The sequence below is a fragment of the Sarcophilus harrisii genome, chromosome 1, assembly GCF_902635505.1.
Source record: "Sarcophilus harrisii chromosome 1, mSarHar1.11, whole genome shotgun sequence".
NCBI classification, from domain to species: Eukaryota; Metazoa; Chordata; class Mammalia; order Dasyuromorphia; family Dasyuridae; genus Sarcophilus; species Sarcophilus harrisii.
In genome coordinates, this window is record NC_045426.1 from 533,860,848 (window position 1) to 533,886,590 (window position 25,743).

At 35.7% G+C, this 25,743-nt stretch overlaps 1 protein-coding gene across 1 annotated transcript in view; it reads left to right on the forward strand.

The window, feature by feature from the left end:
* The window catches only part of KCNG2 (potassium voltage-gated channel modifier subfamily G member 2), a 156,652-nt gene extending 131,191 nt beyond the window's left edge, over positions 1-25,461 (forward strand). Inside the window, exon 3 of the mRNA XM_003760117.4 lies at positions 24,228-25,461. Within this exon, the coding sequence (XP_003760165.2) occupies positions 24,228-25,052 (825 nt within the window). The 3' untranslated portion in view covers positions 25,053-25,461. The remainder of the gene's footprint in view (positions 1-24,227) is intronic.
* Positions 25,462-25,743: the final 282 nt, after the last annotated feature.

Consider the following 25,743-nt stretch of genomic DNA (forward strand, 5'->3'; position numbering starts at 1 on the left):
CCCACAAAAAGACAGAATGAAACAATTTCCAGCCCAGGACAACTTAGAAAGTCTTTAGGAAAGATCTGTTGCAACATAGTGAGCGTAGAGCACAGTCCAGTGTGGATGGCATAAACACAGCTCTGGACCCAGAAAATCAGGAGTAGATTTTGGGGTGACTGAATCAGTGGTAGCAGTAGCATTATCCAGATCTCCCATCCCATAGATGCCAAAGACAACTTTGAAGATGAATAGAAAAGTTCTGGCACCTGGGTGATAGTAGAGCACAATCAATTGCAGGTGGTACCAGTACAATTCTGGCCCCAGGAAACCAGGAGCAGGCCTTTGGAGCCACTGAATCAGCAGGAACAGTGAATGGTTTTGGAGTTCTCATCCCACAGACGTATGTATGGGGGTTAAACAACTGGTCAAAAGGAGATTACAGAAATCTCCTTCGCTATAACTTAGGCTGGACTTTGTTGCTTTGCCCACACTCAGATCCAGGTCATAGTCCTGAGTGGCAGTACCAGAGAGAAAGGAAGAGCACTAATATACCAGAGCCTTTGACCATGGTAGAGTGGGGACTTTTCTCACAGTTTCAGATTAAAAAAGAGTACTTGTCACTCACAGACCAGAATAAAGGCCAAGAAAGTAATTAACACCTCTCCTTTAGATCATACCACCTTGGAAAAACTGAAAATTTACAGGTCCCAAGAAATATCTCTGAAAACAACTGCACAAAATCTTTGAAGCTTGGAATAGTGCACCTTCAAACCTGAAAACAGAGCACTACTTTAACAAAGATTTAAAAGTTAAGTAATAGGTTGGGAAAATGAGCACACACACACACCCAAAAAAAAAAAAAAAAAAAAAAAGCCAGAAAAAAACCTCTGACCATAATTAATATGGTGACAGGGAAGATCAAAACACACACATACTCAGAAGAATGTAACAAAGTCAAAGCTCCTACATCCAAAGCCTGCAAAAAAGTATAAATTGGTGTCAGTCTATAGAAAAGCTCAAAAAAGGATTTTGAAAATCAAGTAAGAAAGGTAAAGGGAAAATTTGAGAAGAGAAATAAGAGATTCAAGAAAACCATGAAAAATGAATCAACAGCTTTGTAAACAGATTAAGTCAAATGGTAAAGGAGGTTTAACAAAAAACAATGAGGGGAAGAATGCCTTTAAAAGCAAAATTAATCAAAGGGAAAAGGAGACACAAAAATTCATGGGAGAAAAAAAAAAAAACAACTTTTACACTTGATCTTAGCCAAAAGGCTGAGAAGCGATTAAACCCAACTTTTTAGAAAATAGAATTGGCCAAATGGAAAAGGAGCTCACTGAGGAAAATAATTCCTTAAAAATTAGAATTGATCAAATGGAAACTGATGGTTTTATGAGAAATAAAGAAATAATAAAACAAAATCAAAAGAATGAAAAATTAAAAGATAATGTGAAATATCTCATTGGAAAGATAACTGACCTGGAAAATATGTCAGAAGAAGATAATTGAAAAATTATTGGACTTCCTGAAAACCATAATCAAAAAAAAAAAAGAAGAGCCTAGATATAGTCTTTGAAGAAACTGTCATGGAAAACTAACTTGGTTTTCTAGAATACGATGGTAAATTGGAATTGGAAAGATTCCAACAATTATATCTTGAAAGAGACCACAATATGAATACTCCCAAGAATATTATAGCAAAATTTCAGAGCTCTGACATCATGGATAAAATATTGCAAACTGGCAGAAAGAAACAATTCAAGTACTGTGGTTTAAACACAGGATAAAACAAGACACAATAGCTTTTCCACTAAAGGATTGGAGGACTTAGAATGTGATATTCTGGAAAGCAAAGGAGCTAAGTATTATAACCAAGAATTAATCACCTCCCTAGCAAAACTTGTATAATCCTTCAGAGGGTCAGATGTATATTCTGAAATAGAAGACTTCAAGTATTCTTGATGAAAAGATCAAAGATGAATAGAAAATTTGACTTCCAAAAACAAGAATAAAGAGAAATATAAAAAGGGAAACCATAAAGGACTTAATGAAGTTGAACTGTTTACTTTCTACATCGGAAGATGATCCTTGTAACTCATAGGAAGTTTCTTATGATTAGGGCAGTTAGAAGGAGTATATATAGACAGAAGCCACAGATATGAGTTGAATATGAAGTAATGATATCTAAAAAATAAAATTAAAAAATGAGAGAGGAATATTCAGGCAGAAAGGAAAAGGGAGAGGCAGAATGGAGTAAATTATTTTACATAAAAGAGACATAAAAGACTTTACAATGGAGGTCAAGAAGGGAGAACTAAAGGGGAGTGAGTGAACCTTATTCTCATAAGAATTGGCTCAAAGTGGGATAACATACATACTCAATTAAGTATAGAAATCTATTTTACCTTACAGGAAAGTAGGAAGGGAAGGGAATAAGAGAAGGGGGAGTGTCAGGGCAGCTAGGTGGCACAGTGGATAGAGCACCAGCCCTGAAGTCAGGAGAACCTGAGTTCAAATCTGGTCTCAGATACTTAGCTAGGGGACCCTGGTCAAGTCACTTAACCTCAATTGCCTCAGAAAAAAAAGAGAAGAGGGAGTGTCAGAAGGGAGGATTGTTTGAGGAAGGCAGTAGTAAGAACAAAAACACTTTTGAGGAGGGTACAGTGTGAAAGGAGAGAGAGAACAGAAAAAAAAAGTGAGGGGAATTGGATGAAGGAAAATACAGATAGCAATACTTACTGTGGAAAAAACTGAAGCAAATTTCTCTAATAAAGGCCTCATTTCTCAAATATATAGAAAACTGACTCAAATTTATAAAAATAAAAATAAGAGTCATTCCCTAATTGATAAATGATCAAAAGATATGAAACAGTTTTTAGATGAAATAATCAAAGCTATCTATAGCAATGTGAAAAATGTTCTAACTCACTATTGATTGGAGAAATCAAATTATTTAAAACAATTCTGAAGTACTACCTCATACATATTAGATTTACCAATAATAGTATAGAAAAGGTGAACTGATTTAACCATTATTTACAGTAGTTTGGAACTATGCCCAAGGATTATAAAATCTTGCATATCCTTTGACCTAATAATACCATTTCTAGGAATGTATCCCAAAGGAGACAAAAAAAGAAAAGAAAAGAAAAAAGAAAACCTATATGTACAAAAAATATTTATAACAGCTCTTTTCTGATGGCAAAGAATTGGAAATTTAGGGGATGCCCTTCAACTGGGGAATGGATGAACATTATGATTATGATGAAATATTATTTTGTTATAAGAAATGATTAGTAGGTACATACCTTTTGATCCAACAGTGTCACTACTGGGTCTGTATCCCAAAAGAGATCATAAAAGAGGGGAAAAAGACCCAAATGTGCAAAATTGTTTGTGGCGGCCCTTTTTGTAGTGGCAAGGAACTAGAAATTGAGTGGATGCCCACCAGGTGGGGAATGGCTGAAAAGTTATCGTATAGGAATGTAATGAAATATTATTCTATAAGAAATGATAAGTAGGCTAATCTCTAAAAAGGCCTGGAAAGACTTACATGAACTGATGCTGAGTGAAGTGAGCAGAACCAAGAGAACATTGTACATAGTAACAAAAAGACTATGTTAAGATCAACTGTGACTGACTTGACTCTTCAACAATTTGATGATTCAAAGCCATTCCAATAGAGCAGAGATGGAAAATATCATCTATATCCAGAGAGAGAGGTATGGAGAATGAATATGGATCAAAGCATGGTAATATTTTGTTTTTTTCTTTCTCATGGTTTTTTCCTCCTTTTGGTCTGATTTTTCTTGCGCTGCATGACAAATATGTTTACTTTCTTTTTCTTTTTTTTTTCCTGAGGCAATTAGGATTAAGTGACCTGCCCAGAGTCACACAGCTAGGAAGTGTTAAGTGTCTGAGGCCAGATTTGAACCCAGGTCCTCCTGACTTCAGGGCTGGTGCTCTATCCATCCATCCACCTAGCTTCCCTGATAAATACGTTTAGAAGAATTATACACATTATATCAAATTTCTTGCTGTTTCAGAAGGAGGGGGAAGGTAAGGGAGGGAGAAAAACTTATAATAAAGTTTTACAAAAATGAATGTGGAAAAATCTTTACATGTATTTGGAAAAATAAAATGCTGTTTAAAATAAAAAACAAATGCTGGTTAGATTCACTGGACAAAATAGTCAATGACAATAGTAATCTAGTGTTTTACAAACTCAAAGACCCCAGCTTTTGAGATAAAAATTCACTATTTGACAAAAACTGCTGGAAAAAATTGGAAATTAATATGGCAGAAACTAGGCATTGACCCACACCTAACACCTTATACCAAGATAAGATCAAAATGGGTTCATGGCTTAGATATAAAGAGTGATATTATAAGCAAATTAGAAGAACAAAGGATAGTTTACCTCTCAGATCAGTGGAGAAGGAAGGAATTTGTGGACAAAGAAGAACTAGAGTACATTATTGATTACAAAATAGATAATTTTGATTATATTAAGTTAAAAAGTTTTTCTATAAACAAAAGCAATGCAGACAAGATTAGAATGGAAGCAATAGACTGGGGAAATTTTTTTACATTCATGAGTTCTGATAAAGGCCTTATTTCTAAAATATATAGAGAATTGATTCAAACTTATGAAAATTCAAGCCATTTTCCAATTGATAAATGGTCAAAGGATATGAGCAGACAATTTACAGATGAAGAAATTGAAACCATTTCTAGTCATATGAAAAGGTGCTCTAAATCACTATTGATCAGAGAAATGCAAATTAAGACAATTCTGATGTCAGGAAAAGATAATGATGACAATGATGAATGTTGGAGGAAATGTGGGAAAACTGGGACACTAACACATTATTGGTAGAGTTGTGAACTGATTGAACCATTCTGGAAAGCAATTTGGAACTATACTTAAACTGTGCATACCCTTTGATCCAGTAGTGTTTCTATTGGGCTTGTGTCCCAAAGAGATCATAAAGGAAGGAAAAGGACCCACATGTGGAAAAATGTTTGTGGCAGCCCTTTTTGTAGTGGCAAGAAACTGGAAACTTAGTGGATGCCCATCAATTGGAAAATGACTGAATAAGATATGGTATATAAATGTTATGGAATATTATTGTTCTATAAGAAATTAACAGCAGAATGATTTCAGAGAGCCTTGGAGAGACCTACATGAACTGATGCTAAGTGAAATGAGCAGAACCAGGAGATCATTATACATGGCAACAATAAGATTATATTATGATCAATTCTGATGGACGTGGGTCTCTTCAACAATGGGAAGATTCAAACTAGTTTTAATTGTTCCATGATGAAGAGAGTCATCTACACCCAGAGAGAGAACTGTGGGAACTGAGTATAGATCACAACATAGTATTTTCATTCTTTTTGTTTTTTGCTTGAATTTTATTTTCTTTCTCATTTTTTTCCTTTTTTATCTGGATTTTTTTGTTTTTTGCTTTTTTTTTTTTTGGTATATTGGATTACTTGCCATCTAGGGGAGGAGATGTAGGAAGGAGAGAGAAAAAAAATTTGGAACACATTTTTGCAAGGGCAAATATTAAAAATTATCCATGCATATGTTTTGAAAATAAAAAGCTTTAACAACAACAAAAAAAAAAGAATCAAAATCAAGCTCTTGAAATTGTAGTTTAGAGGTTCTATTTCCTTTTCTTTAAATATTAGGTTCTTTGGCTTTCTCAGTTTCTATTTTCCACAATCTTTTAGATATCAATGACAGTATCATAGTAGATGCAAGTTATTTGGGTTTCGTGCTTTAAAAACAATGGGGACTTACTATTTTCTCACATATCTTTAGGTTTGTTTCCCCATTAGTTATTTTTATTTTCTTTTTAGTCTGAAGACCATTCCTCTGATCAAAGAGAACAAAACAAAACAACAACAACAACAAAAAGAATTAGAAATGTCTGCCTTCTCTCTTTTGATTTTCCCATCCATTCTAAGCAGTAATCTCCTTTTTTCCCCTAAATCAATTTTGTCCTTAGGATTCGCTGACAGGCTTAACTCAGTCTGAGCTTTATTACTTCTGGCACTATTTTTTATATGTAGGAAATGTATATTATTCCTGCTTAGTAATTTTGGGGGCGAATTTATATTAGGTATAGGCAGGCATCAGAATCTATTGTACTGTCATTGATTGAGGAAGTATTCCCATTGGCCCTTCCATTGTCTCTTAGGTTAAGGGCCAATAGGAATGTTCTCCCAAACTGTATGGATACACTATGCCTACATAATGTTATGATTAATCATATATGACCTGAGAAATACCTGAGAGCTTCTTAACCTCTCTTATCTTCAACACCATTTTGACAGTAATCTCATTAGGAGGTGCAGCTCTAATGCCAGAAATGAAATCACTGGGAATGAAGAAACCTTCATAGGTAATCAAACAACCCTGCTAATGTTGTACAATAGGCATTGATTTTGTGAGCCCAACCCAGCAGCTTCAGAAATTAGCAGGCAGGATAACTTTGCTAGAAATTTCACATGATATTCTAGACCTGTGAAAGTTCTCCTGCATTCTTACAGTTTACACTGGCATTAAGAAAGCAATCATTGAACATAGATTTATAATTTGCAGCAGTTTCTCTTGGCCTTCTAATGATGTGGCATAAATTTTGACTCTATACCAACAGGTGTGACTTTTCAACTACTGCAGAAAATCATTTCCTGTTTTCAAAATTCTGTTTTCAGGAAAAAGAAGGGACAAAGGCTCTTCAGCATATGTCGCTTTAATTGCCAGATAGAATCCAGGAATAGATATCTAGAGAGCTTGTCTCAGAATACTAAGTTCTCCATCTAAATTCTGCCTCTTTGTGGGACCTTTTAGTCATAGTTATGTTTTCCTCTTTCAACATTCTGAAGTTGAAGATAATGTGCTACAGTAAAAAGTGTTGGAGACAAAAGATCTGGATTCAAATCCTGACTTCATCACTAATTAGCTAAGTGGCCTTAGATAAATCATTTAAGCTCTCTAAGCCTCAATTTTATTACCTATAAAACAGATTAGTTAGTGAGGAGGAAATAGAGGGGACTAAATGACAAATAAGTTCCCTTCTAGTTCTTAATCCTGTTATCAATTCTAGATCTTGGTGATAAGTTTTGATAACTCCAGGTTTATCATTTGCAACAATTAGACCAAATTTAAGTGTTCCCTAAGCCAGGAAGACCTAGAGTGTCAGATTAAATTTTTTTCAGTTACTCCACTGATAATCTTAACAAAGTTACTTCAAGGGGCAGAAGGTGGCATAGTGGATAGGGCACCAGTTCTTAAGTCAGGAGGAACTGAGTTCAAATCTGGCCTCAAATACTTAATATTTCCTAGCTATGTGACCCTAGGCAAGTCACTTAACCCCAGTTGCCTCAGCAAAAAAATAAAAACAAAGTTACTTCAAAATATTTTCTCCCTTTTCCCTTAGAACTTCTGATTCATATTTGAAGTCTTGCTCTTAATGTGTGTATTTGAATATATTTGCATGTAGTTCTATTGAATTTTTGTTAAAATTCAATTGACGTTTTTAAAAATGCTTACTTGGATCAAAGCACATATTAATAGGCATTAAAAAGCTGTTGCACTGAGGATACAAAAAAGAATGATTCTGCTAGAGTGAGACATTATACACACACACAAATAAAATATATACAAATAAAAATATACAACAAAATATAAATGAATATATACAAAGATGTATTATAGTACTATCAAAGAAAGAATGGGCAGCATTTACCACTTGTACCTGAAAACCTCCTTCTCTATTGTACCAACTTGGAATTTATCAACTACTTTGTCTGTCCTCTGTCTTCTACATGTTAACCCCATATTCCCCTCCTACTGAAGGCATCTGAATAATGGTGTGATCCAAATTTAAAATGAAGATTCTAGCTTTTCTAATACTGGTGGGGAATGGGAAAAGAGGGAGGCTTGTTCATGCCCTGTGCCTTCAAATATCTGCATACCACAGAAAATTCCAACTTTTAAGTTTTTCAGTATTAGGTATTGCTAAATAAAAAAAAAAAAAGTGTGTGGGGGGGGAGGGGGGATGAGCATATTTTCCAGATATACAACTTGGTCTCCAGAGATGAAGATAAAGTTCTCATATTGTACATGAAATTTTTTCACCCCTCAAGCTGGACTAGACAGTGAGATTCAGAATGACATTCATTTCTTTAGAGGGATATCAACAACTCTTCAGAATTCTCTAGCTTTGTATCTCTATTGCAAAGGTCTGATGGGGACAGCTTGTGCCCAATATATTTCATAGAAACCAATGTTTGCTTTTCTCACAGTTTTTGTTGTTATATTTTTATATCATTTTCATTTCATAATATTTATTTTTTTTCACTTAGCAGAAATCTTTTTCTCTCCCTCTCATATTTCCCCACTGAACAAAATAAAAAAGGAAAGCCTGTAATAAATATGTGTAGTCAAACAAAATAAATTCTTGCATTGGTCTTGTCCAAATATATCTAAATCCAGATAGATTCATCTATTCTCTGGAATCATGATTTATGATTGCATTGAACAGGGTTCTAAAGTCTTAGTTTTTTGTCTTTACAATGCTGTTATCGTATACATTGTTCTCTTAGTTTATTTCTCTTCACTCTGCAACAGTTCATACATATATTCACAGATTTCTCTAAAGTAACTTTTTATCATTTCATATAATATGATAGTATTCTGTTTCATTTATATACTATAATTTGTTTAGCCATTCCTCAATGTATTAGCCTTCCCCTTAGTTTCTGGTTTGTTTGTTTGTTTTTTTGACATCACAAAAAAAACTACTATAAATATTTTTGTACATAAAAGTTATGCTTCTGCTTCTTTGATCTCTTTGAGATAACATTGCAGTCTTTTGTAATCATCCTCTATAACTTTCCCTTTTTTCCATCTTCTGTAAATCTTCACATTTTGGAATGTGAATTCCTTGGATTAAAGACTGGTTCACTCATGGCTTTGTATACAGAGAACCTATGTCCCTGACTCTTAATGGGTCCTTAATGAGATGAATGAAAAACTCAAGAAAGAGTTTCTGATTAATTAATAATCAATTTATTAATCAGGCTAGCTGATAATCAACAAATTGATAGTCAATAGTTTCTCTCAGTAACCAGACAAAACCATGAAGTTTCCTGAATGTTTAAATACCTTTAGAAAAAGTGTCCTAGTAGCTGAAAAATCACCTGAACTAGTGATGAAAAATGCTATCCACACCCAGAGAAAGAACTGATTGTTTCTGAATCCAGATTGAATACAGATAATTTTTTAAACTTTATTTTTCTTGAGGTTTTTTTTGGGGGGGGAGATCCGTTGTGAACAGTAATGTTGTGAAAGAAAACATGACTTTTATAGAAATGTTTTACATAAATTCATATGTGTTCCTGCATGGGGGGGAGGGAGGGGGAGGAAGGGAGAAAATTTGGAACTCAAAGTTTTAAAAACAAATGTTAAAAATTGTTTTACATGTAACTGAGGAAAATAATTTTTTTAATTTTAAAATAAAATATTTTTATTATTTTTATTTTAAAATAAAATATTTTTAAAAGATGAAAAAAGAAAAAGAAAAATTCTACCCTCATTGGTGAACAATTAATGAAGGAGTAGACATAGTGATGACGAAAAGCCTTCAGCTTTTCCTACTAACAATATGGTGTGATCATGACAAATTCAGCTACCTCTAAGAATCAGGACAAAGGAATCCCAGATAACTCTGGTTAGTTTTTTCCTTCATAAACTGGGTTACCCTGGACTTCAGTGGAAGGATGAAATAATGTGGGCAAGGTCAAGAATTCAACTAGATTAGATTCTGTTTACTCTCTAAATGCAAGTAAGATCTCCTAGTTGGGTAGGGTCCTATCAAGATTGTGGAGCATGGATCCCCAGGATTAGGCCATGTCACCTACTAGCCTTGTCCCTCAGAAACTGACTGAATGACCTATAGGGACTAGTCCCTGAATAAGGAAATAATAGAAAGGAAAAACCTCACTCCTAGTTTAATAATTGGTATTAATATTAAACTTCAATTATATGATTAAAAAACCCCTTTTTTTCATTACTTATTGAATTGAATTGTATAAACTCTTTTTAAACACCTGAGTAGAGGACTTCTCTATATGTCTACATTTATTTTCTCCAACCCCTCCCCCCTCACCTTTTCTTCTCCATTGGAATTATTTGTAATTGTGTCTTGGTCATTTCATTGTTGAATACTTTCCATCCCTCTGAAACTGACTTTCCCTCTTGACTTCACTGGATCCTACCTAGCTTTTTTCTGAACTCTTTAAGACATCTCCTAAATTCTAAGGTGCATGTCATTCTAGGCCTAGCTTTTCCCTCACTTCTTCTCAAGGTTCTTATCATTTCAGCTTCAATTAGTTTTTCCTCACTGCTTAGAATCAATTCCAAATTAGCAGGTTCCCTTCTCATTTCCTCCAATTTTTGAAGAGTTAAAGCAAGCCAAGAATTTTTCAGCTGTTTTCTTTTTGGCAGAGAACTCAAATAGATGTCTGCATAATTGAAATTATTATCATTTTGTGCCTTCAAAATTGGTTACCTTTTTATCTGTTTCTTCCTTCTGTCTAGATCAGTTATAGGATATTCCTATCAAAATATTCTACTTCTATTTCCCCTTACCCAAATGGCCTTTACAGTGTTCCCACCAACTCTGGTTCCTGGATTTCCTCACATGAATATATTTTCCTTAATGTAATCTGTCCCTCCACTACTACTGATTCTGTCCTTTTTGATTAAGATATACTATTCCCTAGCTAAATTCATTATAAGCCACAGTATACTGAAGTTTTACCTCATTATGATAGTCTCTAGTTTATCCAGTTTGTTTGATATTTTTATACAAATTTGTGAGGCCATGGGTTTCAATGATATCTACTTCTTGGGGGTCAGAAACTTCAATTATTGTTTTGTGCTATACTTGAGTGGTAGCATCAGGATTTGCTGGGGTATGATGATTGTTTGCCCCTATATAAAAGGTTCCCAGACTACTGTGCCTTAAGTTTTTTTTCTCTGTTGAGTCTTTCATCTGTTATTTCTTAATTTTGCCATTGTACTTCTTCTCCTTTCTAATTTGCTACTTTTAATCTATTTGTTGGCTTGGAACAGCTAAATATGTATAAAATAATTCAATAAGCCTTATTGAATACCTTAAAAGGCTCTTTCCCCACTTTCTCCTTTTCTCTGTAAAATGCATAAGTTGTGTGACTGTTCTAGCTACTCAGAAGCTTGGTTTTTATTCCTTATTTGTCCTCAGCTGTGCCTTGACTCTTGAAGGGCTCATACTTATAAATAGGATGCAGCTGCCACTAGTATTACAGGTTGTAGAGGTCAAAATGATATTTTAATGTCATTTGATTTGACCTGGTGATCAGAAACTACTCTTTCCCTCTTCCTGTATTTAAAAAAAAAATCTGTCCTCTCTTGACCCGATCTTCATGTTGGTTTTGGCTTCTTAGGCGAAATTAAAATCTTTTCTTCTGAGGAAACAATTTTGAGGCTGCAAAATACATTATTGCCTGTGGTAGTTGTGTACCTAAGATACTTCTCTTATCCAAGCTAGTATGTATTTATTAAGTACTTACTGTTTGTAGGGCACTGTCAGACACTAAGAATACAAAGAAAAAATAAAAAATTGTTCTTATTCAAAAGAAAAGCATAACCTTTGGTTATGGGGGTTGGAGGATAGGGAGCAGGGAATACAACTTGTGAACAGATGCAGGATAATTTCACTAGGGAAAGCAATTGGGAAAGGCTTTGTCTAGGATATTATCATCTGAGTTGAGTTTCATTGGATACTAAGGTATTTAAACCGTATAAATTAGGAAGCAGGACCTGCCTATCATGAGGAATGGCTTACACAATGGTATAGAGGCGGGAGATCCAGTGGCAAGGCAGGAGGCACACTAATTTGGCTAAAACATAGGGAATGTGAAAGAGAGTTATATTTAATAAACCTTCAAAGATAAGCTAGAACCAGACTGTGAAAGAGTTTTAAGTTCTCAGTTTGAGTTTCTATTTTATCCCATAGAAGGTAGGACTTTAGTTGGGATTTAAAGGTCATAAGACTTCATAATATGGTGTTTGAGGTCCATCCTAAAGGAAAAGAGAGACCATATGTGTGTCCAGTACAAAGAAACACACAAGACATGAATCATCATTGAGGAAAAGAGACACCAGTTAGGTTGGATCACTAAGTTCAGAAGGATGTCCAATGAAGCTGGAAAATTGGTTGTGAAGGGTTTTAAAAGCTCAATAGAGTAGTTTGTATTTTATGCTAGAAATAATAGTAAACTACTGGAGTTTAGAGTAAAGTCAGGAAAGCCACTTTGGCAGCAAAAGCTAGAATAAAGTAGAGTGAGGATATGGACACAAATAGCCAAATTATTTGGAAGCTGTGGGAATATAGGTGGGAAACCTGAGTTTAAGTAGTAGTTTTGTAAGTAGAGAGAGGATCAGATTTGAGAGATATTATAAAGATAACTGTGGCAAGATTTGGCAACTGAATATGGGGGATAATGGAAACTTTGAATAGTACTTTCATTCCATCTCAGCCACTCATAGGGATGGCAACATTTTCAATCACGCCATTATATGCAAACATTCCATTTTCTTGAGCAAAGATTCAGATATTCCCTGTCTGAATCCAACTTTCTACCATGTCAATTCTCCCTATGCCTCACCTCTTCTATATTTTTTCACCCTCATTGAGACCTCCAATTCTTTTATCCATCAGTACTTCCTCAGACTATTAACTCTGCTCTGACTTCATTTTCCTCCAACTCCAATTTCAACCCTATAGTTAGCAATTTCAACCCTATATTGAATTCTGCTCTTAAATATCTTACCTTTTTGTTCTCTTAAGTATTCATCTTCTACTAAACCTTAATTATGAATTGCCTATGAATTATGCCATTTCTTCTCTGCTCCTTTTTAAAAGCTCTTGACAAAGCTGAAGGGAGTCTTTACAACTTACTGAGCACATTAAAACTTCATGATATTCAATTGAACTTGGACCCTCACTGCAGCAAGATAGTTGATTTTCTGTTTCACTCTCCAGAAGTTATATTTAAACCTTCTATTGTAATGGCTGGGTACAGTTCCTCTTTCTGAAAAAAATTGAGGCTATTCAGATTGAGTTCTTTTTTCACATTCTTTGAGCCTCTGATCATTTGTCATTCTCTCTGTTGCCTTCTGCTTGATAAAGTTAATTTTTCTATATGGACATTTGATTTCATCTTCTCTAGCAAATGCATACTCAGTTAACCCTTCCCTTCCTCTAAAATCTTCAATCTTTTCCTACTTGTTGCTTACCTATTGTCTTCAAATGTGCCCAAATGTTCCCATCTCTAAGAATTCTTCACTAGATGCTTAAAACCTACATTTCCCCAGCCAAACTCCTAAAAATACGTAACTGGTCCCATTCTATTCCATCTTCTCTAGTAGATCACCCTCATCTTCCATTTCTAGCTAATGGATGCTTCCTTACTTCCTAAAAACAAGCTCATGTCTCACCATTATCAAAAAACCCTCACTGAATCCAGCTGTCCCTACTATTATTCCACATGTTTTTTTCTTTTGTGGCTAAATTCCTTGAGAATGTCATTTGTACTTATTTCCCACACACACACCTCTCTTCTCATTTGCCCCTCAACCTTTTGGCATCTATCTTCAGATTTCATCACTGAAGTGAAATTGGTGCCTCCAAAGTTACCAGGGATGTCTTAATTACCAAATTTGATGTTCTTCTCTTAGTGCCATTCTTCTCAGCCTTCTGTTTATTTCATTTGATGTTCTCCTCCTGAATATCCTCTCCCCTCTGGATTTTCATAACATTATATCTTCTTAGTTCTCCTTCATTTATGATCAAGGGAGTCTCCTTTGATGGCTCATTATCATTCACACCATTTCTGCAGGTATACCCTAAAATTCTGTCCCAGGCACTCTCCTCTTTTCCCTCTATATTCTCCCTCTACCTGTACATTGGGAAGTGGGGTGTAGCATCTCCACTGTATGACACAGAGTAGATGGAGGATGACCCATGGAAATTTACTCCTATTTAGGAAGCCCTTAAAGAAGTGACCATTTGCAATTATCCCTTTACATTTTTCTGCACCATGTTGTTTCCTCATACGCTTTGTGGTATTTGGTCTTGATCAGGTAGTTGATTCAGCTTGTCCTCAATTATTTGCTCTGAATTATGATCAGCTCTAGCCAAGAGCCTCACTGTGTTTTTCATTTGATTTGTGGCTCTTTGCCTCCCCACTTAGCCTGAAATAGCTCTAATCTCCCTGTTATATATTGTTATTAAAAAGTCATAATCTTATCATTTAGCCAAGATAGGTGGTTACAAAATACATTTTTGGAAAGTAACTAGTTTGTTTGGATGGAAAGAGTGCTGAACCTAAGATTAAATCTCAGCTTTGCTTCTTCCTGTGTGACTGGGCAAATCACAAAATTTCTCTCATCTTCAGTTTCATCATTTATAAAAGAAAGGACTGGGCTAAATGATCTTTGATATATCTTTCAACCCTAAATATTTTAGACCTTTCTAATTATCTTTCTTAAAAAAAAAAAAGCTACCAAAACCATTGTAGAGCCTGAATTATCTGAAGTACTAACACATGTATTTATACATTAGGAAGATAGCTGCAGAGCTTTCTGCCAGTTCTAATTTTGATATTTTATGATTGCATATCATAATTTTATAATTTATAGAATATTTATCTCACAACATCTTATAGGTACATCAGATAATATCATCATTTTACAGGTTAACAAAATGTGGCTAAGATGTTAGTTGTATTAGAGGAAAATTTTAAGCCCAGATTTCCTCAAGTTTTATGCTCTTTCCACTCAGAGACATGAAAGCTCTGACAGTTTACTAGCCAAGTAAGTGTTCTATAAATTTGAAAATTGTCAGATATTTCTCCATTCCTCCTTTCCCTTTGTGTTTTGTATGTAACATCCATTCCCACTGAGGTGAGACCAAAGAGATGCTCTAGGTTTCATGCTGCATATACAAAGGGAAGTATGATGCTAGATGTTTTAGGGGATAGACTGTCAGGAAAATTCATCTTTCTAAATTCAAATCTGGCTTTATGACACTTAACTTTGTGACACTGGGCAAGTCATATAATCCTGTTTACCTCTGTTTCCTCATCTGGAAAAGGAGGTGGCAAACCACTCCAGTATCTCTGTCAAGAAAACCCCAAATCAGGTCATGAAGAATGGGATACAGGACTCTTGATTAGCTAAAAGAATGCTAAGTCCTAAGGAACTTAATTCAACTGACTGTAAAGACACATTGTGGGGAGGATTCTGGGAAGATGGCAGAGTGGATTAGTAAATTTCAGATTTTCCAGATTTCCCCCACCAATAGATCAAATTTGAGTCTCAGGACAAAGTTAGTGAAAAATCAAGAAGACTTGGAGTATAACATGGGTAAAACCCAAGATCAGAAGATCCCAATCTGGGGTATTAATCAGTGTGAAGTACAAACATCTTCAGGCTAGCTCCATAGAAACATCAAGTGACTGTTCCTCCATCACTTCTATTTAAATTTCACTTTTCTTCTTAGTCTCTTTGCATACTCTTATAATAAAATCTTCTTTGATCATTTCATTATTATTATTGTAACTTCATTGGCAACTTTTTCTTAATAGATTTTTTTTTCCTTTTCTCTAGGGTGATTTCCCGCCCCTCCCCCCCTCATCCTAGATTGCTGGATTTATTTACTTTGCTTTTTTTGTTTCTATTGTTTGAATATTGGGTAGTACAGTGGATAGAGCTCTGGAGTCAAGAGGATGTGAGTTTAAATTCAGCCTCAGACACTTAACTGTGTAACTGAGAAAGTCACTTAAACCCGTTTGTCTCAGTTCCACATCTGTAATATGAATTGGAGAAGGAAAAGGCAAAGCACTCTAGTATCTTTGCCAAGAAAATACCAAAATGGGTCAAGAACTAAAACGACAACAAAATTAGCAAAGCAAATAATTTGCATCTGGGTTTTTACAGAAATCCTTGAATGCCTCTCTTACTCAAAATTCATGTTTTCATTCAGATTTGCAGGACAAGTCACGTTAGGTTGTATTTTGATTTCTGTTGCTCTTCAGAACACATTATTCCATTCCCCTTTATGGTTCCTGTTGGGTGCAGAATAGTCTTGTGTTTTTCATATTTCCTTTGCATTATATTTTAATATATTTCTCCTGGTCATTCATAAAATTTGTTTTCATTGCAATTGTTCAATTTAATCACTGTATGTCCTGGAGTTTGTGGTATAGAATTTTTGTTTATTTTCCTAGAGGCAATCTGTGAATTCTTTTAATTGGTACTTTTTGATTTTCAAAAGTTCTGAGCATTTTTCTTGTATTTATTTTATTATAGTGTTCAGGTTTATTATTTTTGGGGGGAGACCTTCAATATTTAAGTTATCTCTTCATATAATGTATTAAAGATAAATCTGCTCTGCATATAGAGAGAATATATTTTTTGCTCTTTTTTTATTGCTTTTCCTTCTCTCAGATTATCCTTTGCTTCTGTATATTTGTATTCTCAATCCATTTTTCTCTCCTTAGTTTTGTTGGCAAAACTTGTCTCCATGGATTCAAGGTTTTTATTTTGCCAAATGGTTTTGCTTTTCATGACACAAATTCTGTTTTTAATTTCTTTTGTTAAATCATTCAGGAACATCATGCTGTAATTCTATACTGTGTTGGGAATCCACACTGTCATCTGCTTCTTTAAGCATTAATTCATTTTCCTTCATCTTACAATATTTATTCAGAGATGTTCGGACTTATTTTGATGCTCTGGAGACTATCTTCCCTTCTGTTATTAATATTTTCCTTATTGATTTGATTATGCTCAAGATTTTTAACTGAGATTTTTATTCCTGAGATCTTTGGTAATTTCAGTGCTTTCCCCTTTTATTCTATTTTTTGCTTTTCCTGGTCTTTTTCCTTTGAAAGTTAATCTCATGAGAGAAAGATTTTGAAGTTAATATGGTCTCCTTCTATGCTGAGCAATTCATGGTTCACCAGCCTGTTTCTAACCAAAGTGAATTCTAATGGATAGAGCTGGCTTCAGCTGAATGATAATCCTCTTTCCTTCAGGCTTGGTGGATGGGTGCTCACTTTATATGTATGTTGGGAGAGGACAAAGTTGAGTTCTGTTGCTTTCTGATAGAAAATGGTGAAGTAAGGGCAAAGGTACAGGCACTATGGCATCAACAAGGGAATTACTGGGTGGATCCTAGAGCCTAAACTCAGGAGTTCTATTATACAACCCTTGTAGAACATCAGGGCTGATGGGAAGGGTTGCTGAGTCATTACATTAATGAATAGTCTTCTCAGCTCTTCACTCTTACCTAGTAAGAGTTCTTGGTGTCTCAGAATGTGGAAACAGCTGTACTCAGTTTATCTCTTACTTGTAATTTTTATTTAGGAGCGATTTGAGAAGTCATGAGGCTCAGAAAAAAGTTATCCAATTTATTGGTCATGTGAGTCAAAACTAAGGAGAAAAAATTCCTAATAATCATGAAGTAGCTGCTTCATGATGCAGTGAATTTCTTGTTATTGAAATTATTCAAACAGAGGCTAGATCACCACCTTGAAGAGATGCTATACATAGATAATCTAATCTCTTACTCAATGCATAAACCTAACAAAAGTCCTTAAGACTTTAATTGTATGATTGATTGCCTAGAAGAAAAAACAGCAAATGATTGGCTCACCAATAAAAATACATTTTTTTCATATATGTTGTTTTTACATCACCTACATTTTCCTAAAATATCCTTCACTTATGCAAATAAATGAAAGAAGGTGCCTTTTCATATTTCTTCTTAAAAAGCATGCTTGGTTATAATTTTGCAGCTTTGAATTTCAAGTCAACCAGTCCACAAGCATTTGTTAGGTGATTACTATGTGACAACCATTGTGTACAAAGAAAGACACACACACACACACACACACACACACACACACACACACACACAATCTGCTTAAGAAGCTCACATTCTAATGGGGGAGGCAAGTAACTATGTATAAATAGGACTCAGAGGCAGGAAGCCTTCTTATAGATAAGCTAAAATTTGAGCTAAGTTTTTTTTTCAACTTATAAACATTTAATCTGCAGCTATTATGTGCAAAATGCTCAAGTAGATACATCCATATACCCAGGTCATGAAAACTGATTTTATTTTATTTTTTTATTAAAGCTTTTTATTTTTCAAAACATATACATGGATAATTTTTTCAACATTGACCCTTGCATCACCTTGTGTTCCAAAATTTCCCCTCCTTCCCCCACTTCCTCCCCTAGATGGCAAGCAATCCAATATATGTTATACATGTTAAAATACATTAAATCCAATATATGTAAACCTATTTATAGAATTATCTTGCTCCACAAGAAAAATCTGATCGAAAAGGAAAGAAAATGAATAAGAAAACAAAATGCAAGCAAACAACAAAAAGAGTGAGAATGTTATGTTGTGATCCATACTCAGTTCCCACAGTGCTCTCTCTGGGTGTAGATGGCTCTCTTCATCACAAGATCATTGAAACTGGCCTCAATAATCTCATTATTGGAAGGAGTCACATTCATCAGAATTGACTGTTGTATAATATTGTTGTTGCTATGTACACTGATCTCCTGATTCTTTGAACTAAGTCTTGAAGGAATTAAGAGAAGCTAATAGAAAGCTCGAGGCATGGGGAGAATAATTAGTGAAAATGCCAGTCAAGAAGATATAGCATTATGTTAAAGAGAAAAAAAAGGTTGTTTCATTTGTGTTGTTATTTCCATTTGTAATGTTGTAGCTATTTTGTATATTATTTTTATGGTTCTGATTAATATATACCAATTTGTGTAAGTCTTCTCATTCTTCTCTGTATTCATCAGAGAAAATTCATCAATTGAGAAATATTCATTATATTCATCCATACAACTTGTTTAGCCACTTTCCAATTGATGAGCTTTTTTTTTTACTTTGTTTCCAGTTCTTTAGGGCTACAAATATTTTGGTGTATATGAAGCATTTCCTTCTGTCACTGACCTTCTTGGTATATGTGGCTAGCAGCAGAATCTCTAAATCAAAGGATATAGACACTTTTTAATGTCTGAATAATTCTAATTATTTTTTTAAATGACTATACCAATGCAGAAATTCACCAATACATTTGCCTGTCTTCCCATAGCCCTTTCAGCACTGATTATTTTCATCTTTTTCATCTGGATATGAGATAAAATTTTTAAAGTATTTTGATTTTGCATGCCTTGGTGATTTAGAATATCCTATCATATACTTGGTTGTAATTTGTAATCCTTCATTTGAGAATTGTTCACTTTTTTTGGCCACTTAAGAAATTACTTTAAATAGTGCTTTCACTTCTACATCTCTTTTATTTTTTTCAAAGCTAAGGAAGGGAAAATGGAGGTATAGAGGACAGATTGATTTACCTAAAAGTAAATACCTACAAATGAATTTAAGGATCAGGAAACAGTATTTCATATTGGGGGAAAAAAGCATTAAACTTGAAGTCAGAAGACCATGGTTCAAATCCTACTCAACTCTGCTACATATTACCTGTGTAGCCTTGTGAAAATTATTTTCGGTCTTTTGTCTTCAATTTCCTCATCTCTAAAATGAAAAGGTTGATTCCTGTAGTTACTAGCACCTGAAAAAATTACTTTACACGTAATGACAGCTCATGGAAGAGACCAAAGGACTTTAATTTCTAATACAAGTTTATCTGGACCTTCAAACCACTGTAGATTTTGTAGAAACTGCCAAGATAAGTGTTCTTAGAAATGTGTTTAATAACATAAGATGAATACAAAACCTTTAAACTGACTACTAATGTCCACATGGGCTGCCCTACCCATTGGAGGCATTGCTGGCTTTGGAAGGAAACCCTGCAGAAAAATTATGAAGTAGGTGAAATTTGTACTCATTGTCCTTTCACTGCTCTCTCTGCATTCCATGATTCTCTCTTTCCTTTCTTATTGTCCTTATTGTGCCCACTGCAACACCCTACCATGTTTTCAAGCCAGTATGTGCTATTTAAAGATCACACAGATTTCTCTTCTCCCTCTCCTCACAATTTCCTTTCCCTCAAAGCTCCCATGTTAATTCCACATCTGAGAAAGGGGATCTGAGCACACTATTAAGATGCTAGCAAGAAAAAACTTGATATCTTTACTATCATCTTTTTCTCCTTTTTTACCCATCATTTTTTCTCCAACTATCATTTAGTACAAAGATATAAATAAGGAATTTATTTTAGTCTAGAAGACAAAAAGGGATTTGAGAAAGAAGAATTCTTCTTAGCACATCTCAAATCACAACATGGAAGGAATAGTCCAAATTACCTACACAAAAGGGCAATCCTATCTTGGGCACCATATATTTTACTGATTAAGAGATTTTGGGAGTAGGGGTGAGGAATAAGAATGCTAAGAGAAAATTATTGCTGAGAACAGTATCACAATCAGGAATTCTCAGCCAAACTAGATCAATCCCCAAATGACTGATTTAAGCACCATTTAGCAGTCCAGATAGAACCACCTCTGAGCAAAGTAATAATCATGTGTACAATATTTAACATTAAGCATGAGAAAATGATGATTTATGCAGAGGGTAGGATATTGGATTTGGACAGCTCATTAACAATACTAAAGTTAATGGAAAGAGGCCAGATATATTCAATACACACATAAATTCCCTCAAGCAATGGGGTGGTGATGGTCTTTTTAAAAAAATATTTAAAGAGAAGTTAACTAGAATGAAATTAGCTTCTTGAGTTCTCAGAAAATGATAAATTAATAGCTGTACTTTGACCATAGCTGCGCGCTTATTCTCTATGCATAAATGGTCATGTGTATAAGTGCCTAGGAGAGTATAGTGACAGAAGCCTCTTCCAGAAGCTGAAACATGAGATTAACTCAAAGCCATCATTATTCAAGAAGAGAGGGGAGGAAATAAACATTTATATAGCATTTATTATGTGCTAGGCACTGTACTTTTTTTTTTTTTTAACAGGAGAATCAAACTTTCTCAGGAGAATCAAAGTTAGCGTACTTTACTTACAGTATTTGTATCTTTTTTATTTTTAATTTGGACCATAATTTCACTGGTCTAGGGAACTCCCAGGGAGAAAACTCCTCTACTACTACTAGCTACTAGCTAGCTGGAATTTATATAGGGCTTTAAGGTTTGCAGAGTATTTTACAAATACTGCCCCATTTGATTCTCAAAAAAGCCCTTAAAGTTAGGTACTATAATCATCTCCATTTTACAAACAAAGAAAATGAAGCAGAAATTAAATGACTTGTCTAGTTACTTGTGTTGGTTACACAGCTAATAAGTGTTTGAAGTTGGATTTAAACTCAAGTCTTCCTGATTTCAAGTCCAGCTCTTTATCCAATACAACACCTAGCTGCTGAGAAGCTAATTTGCACAGGATTACATAGTGTATGTAAAAAGTGTGACTAAAACCCAAGTTTACTGATTGAATATTTACTACACCATGCTGCCTCTTTATTTGTACATTTGGATACTCTAGTTTGGGGAAGGAGTAGCATCAATAAATCAGTAAACAAATATTAAATCCTTTTTTTTTTTGTAAAAGGTGCTATGCTGGGACTAAGGTTTATTTTTTTTTAATCAAAAGCAAACCTTGCCCTCAAGAAACACATTCTATAACAGATGTGTATATTTCATACATATAAACATCATCATATATATATACACATCATATATGTGTACACAAATTGCATATATAAATATGTACACATATACACATGGTATGCATGTAATGTGTGCTTATAATGTGATATGTGTGTAATATAGGTATCCATGATGTGCTTGAATACATATATATGCATAAATCACATGACTGTATATACATGACGTACATATATACAAAACAGATACAACTTGATGTTAGAGGGAGGCACTAGCAGCCAGGAACTTAGGAAAGGTTTCACATAGAGGCAGCACTTTAACTGAGCCTTATAGCAAATTCTTTAATGTAGGTGAGGAGGAAAAGCATTCCAGGCACAGGGGCAGGAGATGGCACATCATGTATGAAGAACAGTAAAAAGTTGAGCTGGAACTTAGCTTAGATAGGAATAATGTGTGATAAGGCTGGAAAAAGGTTGTAAAGGACTTTAAATGCCAAGTGGAGGTGTTTGTATTTGATTCTTGAAGTAACAGAGCTACTGGAATTTGTGACATGGAAGAATGATATGGTCTGAATTATAAGATAAATCACTTTGGTGATTGTGTGGAGAATGGTTTAGAGCAGTGGTTCTCAAAGTATGATCTAGAGAATCCTGGGGACCTCTGAAACCCTTTTAGCGGGTCTACAAATTCAAAAATAATTTTTATTTCCTATATGATAAATGTCTATAAATATAATCCAGATAAACAAAGACTCTTTGGAGAGATCCTCAATAATTTTTAATAGGATAAAGATACTGAAAACAAAAGTTTGAGAACCACTGGTTTAGAGTGAGGGGAGACATGAGGTTTAACTCTCCTTAAGTCACTTAAACTCTTAGACTCCTTTCCTCCACTGTAAAAGAAGATAATAATAGTTTCACTAGCCACCTCCCAGGGCTTTTTAGGATCAAATAAGATAATGCATCAGCAAATATTCAGAGGCCACAGTGCTTGCAGTCTTTTGCCTTCTACACTAAAGTTAATCATTTAAATGGATAATTTGTTTCTCTATTCTCAGATATTTGAAGAACACTATGGTTAGAGGGATGGGGAACCCATAGGAGAATTAGAACAAAGGAGAAAAGCTGATCGGGAAAGACATTCTCCTATTATAGAAGACTATAATAGTCTGAAGGCCCTGATCTTTGTTTTTTTCTTATAGCTTTTTATTGACAGAACATATGCATGGGTAATTTTTACATTGTCCCTTGCACTCACTTCTGTTCAGACTTTTCCCTTCCCTACCTCTACCCCTTCCCTAGATGGTAGGCAGTCTCATACATGTTAAAGTATATCTTAGATACAATATATGTGTGCAGATCCATACAGTTCTCTTGCTGCACAAGAGGGCCATTGATCAGGCTTCGTACTTGTTTGGAGAATGCAGGACACGCCTGATCTACAAATAGTCAAGATTCCTACGATTATTTTTTGGGATAACACATGTTGCTTGTGTGGTCAGTGATAAGTTTTGAATAGGAGGCATCCTATTTTTTTTTTTTACATTGACACAAAGTGTAACATTATGGCTTTGCTTCCTCGCCCACTAATTGCTTAAACGTACAAAAAGTCAGTTCCTTAACTTGGAAACAGGCTCTGCCTAAAGAAGACACTGGACTGCTTTTCATGAGAGTGCTCTGCTTTGCTAAAATGGGGAGCATTACAAATAAAACTCTCCTGGTGGACCAAGGAGATAGACAGGATATTAAAGATAAGGCAGTGTACATAAAATGGAACTTATCTCAGTGTGGCAAACTGACAGTCAAGTGGAAAAGCACAGCATTACTGAGAATCATTTTTCCAATAACAATTTGTATTTTAACCCCAGTACTGAGAAATGAGTAAGCCTTTATGTATGGGCACTTCACAATGACTGCAAGCCTGCACTAGCCCTGGATCCAGGGGAGAGTAGTGGAGACTTCCCTCTGATTTTCAAAGTCCCTCGCCTGTCCCTTCCTTCTCATTACAAGTATGGTTGTTGACTTTATGATCCCCACAGCCAAGAGAAAGCTGAAGTCTCCATCCAAGGGAATGCCAGACATGTGATTTAATTGCTACTGGGAACTTCTGCCCGTGTTGGCCCATGACTCTTTGTCTGGAACATTGGGAGGGAGGATAATCTCCACATGCTGGGCATTATATATCAGAAGCAGGACCTGACTCCAGGTCTCCATTGGAACCACAATCACTCCTAGATATAAATAGTTTAATTAAAACTAGGGATCTGCACGTTCACAAAGTAAATGTAAGGCATAGTAATCATTTTTCTTTTCTCTTCTACTTGAATAATACTTAGAGCTGAGGGAGTTGGGGAGGCAAAGATGAAGGGAAAGTGGGGAGGGAGGTTTATGATGAAAAATGAATCCTCTTACACCAGGGCAAGGATGAATCTAGGGTTCATCTCCCTGCTGCTTCCTGACTTCTTTTTCTTCTCCGTGGCCAACTCTCTGTCCCTCTCCTCCCCAGGGTGAATGCTCCCCCAAATGCCACAACCTCTTTGTGCTGGAGACTGTCTGCGTGGCCTGGTTCTCCTTTGAGTTCCTTCTCCGCTCAATCCAGGCTGAGAGCAAGTGCGCCTTCCTCCGGACACCACTCAACATCATTGACATCTTGGCCATCCTGCCTTTCTACATCTCCCTTATTGTGGATCTGGCTTCTGCCCGAAATAGCAAGCCAGGTGGCACTGGGAATAAATACCTGGAACGAGTGGGACTTGTGCTGCGTTTCCTTCGAGCTCTGCGTATCCTATACGTCATGCGATTGGCCCGTCACTCCCTGGGCCTCCAGACCCTGGGGCTGACTGTGCGCCGCTGCACCCGTGAATTTGGGCTTCTTCTCCTCTTTCTTTGTGTGGCCATGGCTCTCTTCTCCCCATTGGTTTACCTGGCAGAGAGTGAATTAGGATCTGGAAAGGAGTTTACCAGCATCCCTACCAGTTATTGGTGGGCAGTCATCTCCATGACAACTGTGGGTTATGGAGACATGGTACCCCGAAGCATCCCTGGGCAGGTGGTTGCTCTAAGCAGTATCCTCAGTGGCATCCTACTGATGGCCTTCCCAGTTACCTCCATCTTCCATACTTTCTCTCGTTCCTACACAGAGTTAAAAGAACAACAGCAGCGGGCTGCAAATCATGAGATGCACCTCTTGGAAGAGAGCACCAGGTCCCACACAGAAGACAGTTCTTCTCAGGCAATGGATACTTCCTTCCTACCTGGGGGACCAGCAGCTGCTGCTATCCTAGAGCAACAATGGGCACTAGCAAATCATGCCGCCAGAAGGAGCTGCTGATGGAAAGCCAGGAAGGGCATGGCCAAGTCAGCCCCGAAAGCAATGGGAAAAGAGGAGCTGTTTCTTCCTCAGCCTCTAAAATTAAGACAGTTGGCACTGTGTATAAATTTGCCTGTGAACAAGGGAGATAGGAGAAGGGAATATAGTTAGGAAAGCTCATTCTAAAAAATAAAGTATTTTTTGAGCTTTGGTGCAGAGCCAACATGTATCCAGCTCCACTGTACATAAGCTTTTTAGTTAAGCAACCCTGACATGAATGTAGACTGGAGCCCCTTTGTGGACTTGGCACTGAGGCCAAGAAAATGCTACTTCTCCCTGATAACTTTAAAAATAAGGCTAAGTCACTGAGACAAAGTCCTTTCCTGATACCACCAGAAAAAGGGGAGGAGGTCTCGGTGGAAAGTCAGGCTTCAGAAACACAGCTACCTGCTGATAAGTCTGAGTCTGACTCTTCATGGTTATGCATAAATTTAGTAAACATGTATATTGCTCCAATAAGCTCTGGCTGCAGATGAACCTAACCTATCCAGACAGACACCAAACATCTCAGCAGCTGGCCTTTTTAATGAGGAGGTGGAATGTCAAAGATAGGCTTGGGCTTTGAGAGTAAACAGTCTTTCTAAAAAGCAGATCATGGGCCTTGTTCTTTTCCTACTTCCATTAGAAAAAAATTCTATAACTCCATAAAAAT